Raw genomic sequence first — 9,507 nt, 5'->3', positions numbered from 1 at the left:
TCTTGGAGGAGGTGGAGGTCCCCCTTAGTGGTGGATTGGTCTCCTTGTCCTGGAGGAGGTGGAGGTCCCCCTTAGTGGTGGATTGGTTTCCTTGTCCTGGAAGAGGTGGAGGCCCCTCTTAGTGGTGGATTGGTCTCCTTGTCTTGGAGGAGGTGGAGGCCCCTCTTAGTGGTGGATTGGTCTCCTTGTCCTGGAGGAGGTGGAGGTCCCCCTTAGTGGTGGATTGGTCTTCTTGTCCTGGAGGGAGCGGAGGTCCCTCTTAGTGGTGGATTGGTCTTCTTGTCCTGGAGGAGGTGGAGGTCCCCCTTAGTGGTGGATTGGTCTTCTTGTCCTGGAGGGAGCGGAGGTCCCTCTTAGTGGTGGATTGGTCTTCTTGTCCTGGAGGTGGTGGAGGTCCCCCTTAGTGGTGGATTGGTCTTCTTGTCCTGGAGGAGGTGGAGGTCCCTCTTAGTGGTGGATTGGTCTTCTTGTCCTGGAGGAGGTGGAGGTCCCCCTTAGTGGTGGATTGGTTTCCTTGTCCTGGAAGAGGTGGAGGTCCCCCTTAGTGGTGGATTGGTTTCCTTGTCTTGGAGGAGGTGGAGGTCCCCCTTAGTGGTGGATTGGTCTCCTTGTCCTGGAGGAGGTGGAGGTCCCCCTTAGTGGTGGATTGGTTTCCTTGTCCTGGAAGAGGTGGAGGCCCCTCTTAGTGGTGGATTGGTTTCCTTGTCTTGGAGGAGGTGGAGGCCCCTCTTAGTGGTGGATTGGTCTCCTTGTCCTGGAGGAGGTGGAGGTCCCTCTTAGTGGTGGATTGGTCTTCTTGTCCTGGAGGAGGTGGAGGTCCCCCTTAGTGGTGGATTGGTTTCCTTGTCCTGGAAGAGGTGGAGGCCCCTCTTAGTGGTGGATTGGTTTCCTCGTCTTGGAGGAGGTGGAGGCCCCTCTTAGTGGTGGATTGGTCTCCTTGTCCTGGAGGAGGTGGAGGTCCCCCTTAGTGGTGGATTGGTCTTCTTGTCCTGGAGGGAGCGGAGGTCCCTCTTAGTGGTGGATTGGTCTTCTTGTCCTGGAGGAGGTGGAGGTCCCCCTTAGTGGTGGATTGGTTTCCTTGTCCTGGAAGAGGTGGAGGTCCCCCTTAGTGGTGGATTGGCCCCCCTGTCCTGGAGGAAGTGGAGGTTCCCCTTAGAGGTGAATTGGTCTCCTTATCCCGGAGGGGTTGGAGTTCCCCCTTAGTGTTCCTCTCTCTCCGGCCCCCATCACCTGCACATAGGTGCTTCAGTCCGCAGAGACTTGTTGCTGGCCCCGCCCCCTGGAGCTGCGCTCATTGGCTGTACGGATTCCTCGGGCACGCCCAGTGGAAGGTGGGGCGGCGGATTGGCTGGAAGGTGGCAAGGTTTGCGCATCTCTTTAGGCATGCCGAGCGGTGACAGCGATCCCCGGCGTGTGTGCGATCCCTCCGCCCGGAGCGCCGACCTGTGACCTAGGAGAGCCCATGGTGTCCGCTACTCTGCTGGTCTGTGCACGGCGAGGAGGACATCGGAGACCCTCAGGAGAGGGACCGGAGAGGGGACATGGAGTGCAAAGTTTCCGGGAGCAGCGGGGACACTTCCCCTTCTTCATCCGGATCCCAGACCTTGTCCGAGGGGGACAGCAAGACCTCTGCTGGGGGGAGCAGTACGGACTGCCACTCGGAGGAAGGAGCTGCCTGTACCCGGGGAGAGGACGGAGGACCGAGGTGTGGAGCGGAGCGGGACGAGGAGGATGAGGAGGTGAGACTGACACATACACGCCTGGGGCATCCTCCCCCCCCCTCCCCATCACACCTGGGGCACCCCCCCTCCCCATCACACCTGGGGCATCCTCCCCCCCTCCCCATCACACCTGGGGCACCCTCCCCCCCCCCATCACAACCCCCCCTCCCCATCACACCTGGGGCACCCCCCATCACAACCCCCCCATCACACCTGGGGCACCCTCCCCCCATCACACCTGGGGCACCCTCCCCCCATCACACCTGGGGCACCCTCCCCCCATCACACCTGGGGCATCCTCCCCCCCTCCCCATCACACCTGGGGCACCCTCCCCCCCCCCCCATCACAACCCCCCCTCCCCATCACACCTGGGGCACCCCCCATCACAACCCCCCCCATCACACCTGGGGCACCCTCCCCCCATCACACCTGGGGCACCCCCCCCTCCCCATCACACCTGGGGCACCCTCCCCCCTACCTCATCACACCTGGGGCACCCTCCCCCCCTCCCCATTACACCTGTGGCACCCCTCCCCCCCTCCCCATTACACCTGTGGCACCCCTCCCCATCACACCTGGGGAACCCTCCCCATTACAACAGTGGCACCCACCCCCCCTCCCCATCACACCTGTGGCACCCTCCCCCCCATCACAACCCCCCCTCCCCATCACACCTTGGGCACCCCCCCATCACAACCCCCCCCATCACACCTGGGGCACCCTCCCCCCCATCACACCTGGGGCACCCTCCCCCCCCTCCCCATCACACCTGGGGCACCCACCCAATCACACCTGGGGCCCCCCTCCCCCCCCAACACCTGGGGGCACCCTGCCCATCACACCCGGGGGCACCTTCCCCCCCTCCCCATTACATCGGGGGGCCCCATCCCAATCACACTTGGAGGGCCCCCTCCCCATCACACCTGGGGCACCCTCCCCCCTCCCCATTACACCTGGGGGCCCCCCCTCCCCATTACACCTGGGGGGCCCCCCTCCCCATTACACCTGGGGGGCCCCCCTCCCCAATCACACTTGGGGGCCCCCCCCTCCCCATTACAGCTGGGGCACCCTCCTCCCTCACCCCATCACACCTGGGGGGCCGCCCTCCCCATCACACCTGGGGGGCCGCCCTCCCCATCACACCTGGGGGCCCCCTCCCAATCACACCTGGGGGCCCCCTCCCAATCACACCTGGGGGCCCCCCCCTCCCCATCACACCTTGGGCACCCTCCTCCCTCACCCCATCAAACCTGGGGGCACCCCCCCATCCTATCATACCTTGGGGCAACCCCCCCATCCCATCACACCTGCCGTCACCCCCCCTCGATCCCATTGCACCTGCTGTCACCCCCCCCTATTCCATCCCATCTGGGGGCATTTGCCCCCCCCCACCAACACCTAGTCCACCACCCCCCAAATCACACCTGGGTCAACTTCCATTCAAAATAGATCTTTTATGTGGATTCAGACAACTTAAAGCACCTCCTCAGGTGCTCCCCTTGCAAAAGCTGAAAGAGTCTCTCTTCTTCTGCTGTAACATAGGGAGTCTCATTTTTCTTGCTGCAATCTGAGGGAGGTTACAAAAATGTTCAAATCCTGGCTCTACATGGAGTTTGCATGTTCTCCTGTGCTTGTGTGGGTTTCCTCCAACACTCTATAAAGATGATAATTCTAAGTTGGCCCTAGCATGTGTATAATCATGAGATGTGATCCGTAGATTGTAAGCTCTTTGGGGGACTGATGTGAATGTAAGGTTTGTAAAGCTCTCTGTAAATTGTAAACCCGTCTCCTCTTGGAGACAATTTAACTTTTTCCCAGTCACGGGATCACTGTGATTGGCCCGCCCCAGTAGTCACGGGATCACTGTGATTGGCCCGCCCCAGTAGTCACGGGATCACTGTGATTGGCCCGCCCCAGTAGTCACGGGATCACTGTGATTGGCCCGCCCCAGTAGTCGCGGGATCACTGTGACTGGCCCGCCCCAGTAGTCGCGGGATCACTGTGACTTGCTCGCCCCAGTAGTCGCGGGATCACTGTGACTGGCCCGCCCCAGTAGTCGCGGGATCACTGTGACTTGCTCGCCCCAGTAGTCGCGGGATCACTGTGACTTGCTCGCCCCAGTGGTCACGGGATCACTGTGACTTGCTCGCCCCAGTGGTCACGGGATCACTGTGACTTGCTCGCCCCAGTGGTCACGGGATCACTGTGATTGGCCCGCCCCAGTAGTCACGGGGATCACTGTGATTGGCCCGCCCCAGTGGTCACGGGGATCACTGTGATTGGCCCTCCCCAGTGGTCACGGGGATAACTGTGATTGGCCCTCCCCAGTGGTCACGGGGATAACTGTGATTGGCCCTCCCCAGTGGTCACGGGGATCACTGTGATTGGCCCGCCCCAGTGGTCACGGGGATCACTGTGATTGGCCCGCCCCAGTAGTCACGGGATCACTGTGATTGGCCTGCCCCAGTAGTCGGGGGATCAGGAGCACCATTAAAGCTCGCCCTTCTTGCTGCTGCACATATGTGTTCCATGGATAGCAGTTAACCCCTTAACACAGCGCAATAAATGGACTTTATCAACCAGGAGGCAGTGCGCTGTCTGTCTATATCATGTGACCTGTCACAGCGGTCACATGATCAGGGGCTGGTCCCGATCAGAATCCTTGACTGACAGCTGTCGGTGAGTGTGCTCTTGGCACACAACCTCGTATCGCTGTGGACTTGTGCGGCGGCTGGGTGTTAAAGCGCACCTTTCTTGTGGCAGTATATATAATAACTTGCCCAGCAAGAGGTTGTTAATAAATATGTAGAGGCAGCACTAGGTGGGCTTTGCAGAGACCCCCCACCACAAGTGGGTGAAACGCGTATAAGAAGCGGGTGGGTGATTTGGTCATTATCAGGTGGACTGACCCTTTAAGTCACCTACATTGCAGCCGGCTGATCTATTCCAGCATTGTTGTGCTGGAGCTGTGCTGCGTGTGTGCCTGGCATTGCAATCCACACATGTCATGCATAGGACGCTCCATCCTCCTGATGCTATCAGTAATGAGCTCCTACATCAGTACAGGGACCCTCTGCCGCCGCGCCATATAGCTGCAAGTGATCGTTTTCTTAAAACTCGCCTGCCATTAGAATTGCAGATTTTTTCTCTTATCTAAGGATCTCCGTCCTATAATGTGGAAACCAAAATGAGGGAGAGGAATGCTGAGCCGTGCAGAACGTATGATAATTTCCCAGCCTGTCCTGTCCTGACATCAGCAGCTCATTAGGCTCCAGCAGGTAACAAGTCTGATTTACAAGGCGATGAACTTAATGTGTGTGTGTGTGTGACACCGTGCCGGGCTGTCTGCCCGATTGATATCCTTCTATAGGGGAGTTGTGGAGAGTTTTGGTGATTGTGATGTGCGCTGTGCTCCGGCGTCTTGTAAATGTCGGCTTCGGTGACCCCCAGGTGGGAAAGCGTTGTGTTGGATGATTTTGATAAATGTCGTTGTCACACTGTGTAAATGTGCTGGCTGATGTTGTAATGGCTTCGCCTCTCCCTTCACAATCTCAAGTGCAATCTGTGACCTTTAGAAGCCAATTGTCGGAGGAACATAAATTCATCTGCAAAATATTTATTTATCGCTTCAATAAATGTCGATAGAAAAGTTTTTTTTTTTTTTTTTTTTGGAAGTTTGGAAATTAATAATAATGTGAAAGTGTGTTCAGTGTGTGAGCCGGGTGCCTGTGTCACCTGTGGATATATTAGAGGGCATTAGTTGGCTTTTCAAGAACTAAAGCCATATTAAGCCTAGAAACTAACTTTTAGGCTGGGTTCCCATATATGCAGTTAGGGACACCACATGTGATTCCGAAAGGAATCGCACCGCAATCCTATTCAAATTATATGCGATGTCTGTGCAGTGCGATTTGAGCCATTCATTTGTTTGGCTCAAATCTCACCACAGCCGCACAGGACCATTTCTTTTTTTTTTTTCTTCAAACACATCGAACGGCATGTTTTTTTCAACCAGGGTGCTTTGAGGTGTCATCACGGATGCCTTGGCAAAATGCCTAAAAATTGATCAAAAATTGTATACAATTCAGCAAGTGAATAAAGCCTGCTTTTTTTTTTTTTTTTTGTCTACCTAATAATTACTTAGGGTATGCTTTACCGAAAAATATTAATAAATAAATATAATTTTTTTTTTTTTTTCTTGCCTGCCTTTTAGTTACAAAAGCCACAGGTTTATATTACGCACCATTACGCCTTTCTTGACACTGGCATCCTAACAACCAATTACATCATCAGTTGATAAGGAGAATGTCTCTCTGTTACCTCCACAGCATCCTTGTTTGACCCTCCCCTGCCCCTCTCCTTCAGACATTAGCTGATTGTGGGAGAAGAGAAACATTGGAATACTAGTCAGTACCAGTGTGCAAAAGTAAATTTTGCTTTGGAAGAATAAATCACCTCTAACATTAGGTGTTGCTGTATTATGTAAAGATTTTAGAATGGGGTTTTTCGAGTCTATCCATGATTTTAAAGGGTGCCTTGACTGTAAAAAGTTTGAGAAACATTGACTCAAAGTATGTAAGCCCAACATTTTATATTCTTGACCTGTGGCTGCTGTACATTGTACTTGTGTGAAAAAGTCTCCTGTTGTCATTGCATTGGTTCCTTTGTGTGACATCTCTGGTGTTCCTGCCAGTCCCTCTGCTTTCCTATTAAAAACTGACCACATTAGGCATGAGAGCACAGAGTGGTCAGTTCTCTAGCTGTGCTGGGAACTCGGTCTGTCCTCTTCCAATGACCATAGTTGTCCTGACACACCCCCCCCCCCCTGCCAGCAATTCACTTGGAAGATTAGTGTAATGATGTTTCTTCTCCCCCAGCTGTTATGCAGCCGAGAACAGAGGGAATGTAATTATTATTATTATTATTATTATTATTATTTTTTTTTTTAACATCTATACACTAAATGGTGTGGTTTTTTTTTTTTACAAGGTTATCATTTACATACAACTTAACTTTGACACCCTCTGTGGTTTGCATGAATGCCGCATTTCCTGCACCGCATATACAGTATGTGAACCGCGCCTTTTTTATATTGCAGCTTACAAGTCTTAGATGTGATGGCTGCATTTTTTTTTTTTTTTGAGCTTTCATTCCTTTAATTTCATCTGGTGATCTCCAGTAAGAGCCCATTCACACTAGCACGACTTGTGAGGCGACTTGTGTAGCCCCAGGTAGCTTGACATAACAAAAGCAATGTTAATCAATCAGTGCCGTCTTAATTGGCACTACTGAAGTTGCTCCGACTTCAGAAAAGGGTCCTGTACTACTTTGAGGCGACCTGTGATCCGACTGTCCCATATACTTCAATGGGAGTCGCCTCCTTATCTTAATTGAAGCGACTTATCAGACTTTACAGGAAGAAGAAAGAGATTAGCCAGGCATTCCTCACAGACAAAGTCGCCTGTCTCTTCAAAGCAGTGCACAAGTCTCTTCCAAGTCTCTTCCAAGTCTCTTCCAAGTCTCTTCCAAGTCTCTTCCAAGTCTCTTCCAAGTCTCTTCCAAGTCTCTTCCAAGTCTCTTCCAAGTCTCTGGGCGACTTTCTGGTCGTGGTAGTGTGAACCGGCTCTAAGTCTGTTATTTTTCAACAGAACAAGCTGACCTGCAAATGTAGCAGTTAGAGGGATGAGACCCGCCATTTGACAACACTGATCAAGGTGTTTATTATAATCAGCTTTTTTTTTTTTCCAAAGGTGCCCCCTGTTCTCCATCATCTGGAGTGGAGGCACTCGAATATAGGAGGTGTTACTGGCTAGATCACCGGGGGAAAACAGAAGTAAGTAACTATTCTGGAGCGGCTGCAAAGGCTATGAATCTGGTTTTCAGGAGCACATGGCGCTCATTGCCCTGGTGAGATTATCCATACCAAATCACCTTCCCAGATAGTTTAAGTCGGTCACAACTGGCATGAAAGAAGATTTGGCGATGTTTTTTCGTCGTATGATCCGTACAATGTGCAGTTACTTACAACAGGTAAAAGAACGATTCTTCCATACAGGTTAGGAGAATGCACGTGTTACATTGAAGTACAGCATAAAAATGACTGATACAGAAAAAAGGGGAGGGGTGTACCGCCAGTATGCAAACTACGGAGTGGCACAAGAGACAAACTTAATATGAGCATTAAAGAAACAGTACATTATAATACAACAGTTTTATTTAACATGAGTAACTCTAAAAAAGAAAACAAATTCAGCCGCCACATCTAAGAATTGGTAAGCTGCAATATATTCAATTTTTGGTTTTATTACATTTTTAGTTTTGGGTTAAATACAGCCTTAGCCTCCGTTCACATATATGGGAGTTGGATGCGCTTTGAGCCGCATCCGATTTGACACTTAAACCAGCTTTCTATGAATTTGGTGCACATATAGGCGGTGCAGTGGCAGTGTGAATTCACTGCCAATTTAAAGAGTCCGGCGTGTTTTCTGAGCACTGTGGATGCAAATTCCAGGCCTATTGCCTTCTATGGGAACACATCTGAATCGCACATCTCATCTGTTTTAACCCCCCCAAATCCATACCAGGCCCCCCCCCGGAACCATACCAGGCCACATGCCCTCAACATGGGGGGGGTGCTTTTGGGGCTGTAGGGGATTTGACCCTCCCATCATGTTTATGGGAAAAACGGGCCCCCCCCCATGTCAATGAGTATGGGGTATTTATTCACCAAAAAGAAATAAACACAGTTTTTGACAATTCCTTTATTTAAAAAATCAAGAAAAATGTCCCCTGAGGTAGATCTATCCTCATTTACGATGAATCCCGCCGCTGACCCCCAAAAAAGAAAAAAAACCTCTGCATTTCCAGCTTCCACAAGGGATCGGCCAGGTATGGCACATACAAACTTACAATGGTCCCAGCTGGACCAATGCAACTAGGCAAAAAGAGCCATAACTAAACTTTCCCTTTTAGGAAGTGTGGTTAGCACTTCTGTCTTGCAGCACTGGGGTCCTTGGTCCAAGTTCTGGCCTGTGCATATTTTTCATGTGCATGCATGGGTTTACCTCTGAGTACTCCGGTCTCCTCCCACATTCCAAAGACATGCTTGTAAGTTTTGACTCCTATCTATACCGCCCCTATTATGTATGTGTGGGTTTTACAATCCAATGGCAAACCCTGGTAGCACTCCCATCAAGTGGCTGATGCAGCCTTGGTACTCGTTTCAAACATTGAGCCACAGATTATGGTTGTAAGTTATTGATTTTATCTCAGTTTCACCATGCAACCTCATAATCGAATTGATCCAAATAAATCAATTGCATCACCAAATAAGCTTAGTGCTGCCCTTTTCTGCAAAATGATTGATAATTTTTCCACACTAATCAAATCCAGTCTAAACCGAGTTTAAATTGATCAGAAAGGAAGTTTTGGCTATTCCACTGGTTTTGGATTCAATGTTTTTTTCTCAAAGTCGTCTTCCAGGACAGCCCATGAGACCTTAGGCTCCTCCCCCAGGGACAGGAAACACATTCCAAAATTCAAATAAAAGGCGGTGCCTTAGTCCTCACCTTCAGTATTTAGTGTTTCCTCCGGACAGGGGGTAACATGTTCCTGGAACTGAAGCTCCCGGTCTCCTGGACTGTCCTTGGAAAGACTTGGAAAGATGCATCTCCTCAGCCCATAGCGGTACCCCCTTAGTGCCGCAATAGGGGCTGACCGCTGTCTCCTGTTCTTCTAGCCTCTCGGCAGGACTACGGATGCTGTCTGGTGGAACGTTGGGGAGTC

General features: G+C 51.6%; 1 protein-coding gene across 3 annotated transcripts in view; it reads left to right on the top strand.

Moving 5' to 3' along the window:
• The first annotated feature begins 1,519 nt into the window (after positions 1 to 1,519).
• Positions 1,520 to 9,507, top strand: part of MAST4 (microtubule associated serine/threonine kinase family member 4) — a 933,584-nt gene continuing 925,596 nt past the window's right edge. For 2 of the 3 annotated variants that reach the window (XM_082272235.1, XM_082272234.1), the window contains exon 1: positions 1,520 to 1,739. In XM_082272235.1, coding sequence (XP_082128361.1) covers positions 1,542 to 1,739 — 198 coding nt within the window. In that variant the 5' untranslated portion in view covers positions 1,520 to 1,541. Of the gene's footprint in view, positions 1,740 to 4,821; positions 5,001 to 9,507 lie in introns of those variants that run through there. The other variant, XM_082272236.1, reaches the window with a different exon arrangement.

The sequence above is a fragment of the Pelophylax lessonae genome (assembly GCF_965119305.1).
Source record: "Pelophylax lessonae genome assembly, chromosome: 1".
Taxonomy (NCBI): Eukaryota; Metazoa; Chordata; class Amphibia; order Anura; family Ranidae; genus Pelophylax; species Pelophylax lessonae.
Note: the sequence above shows the minus strand (reverse complement) of the source record. Positions and strands in the feature narration are given on the sequence as shown.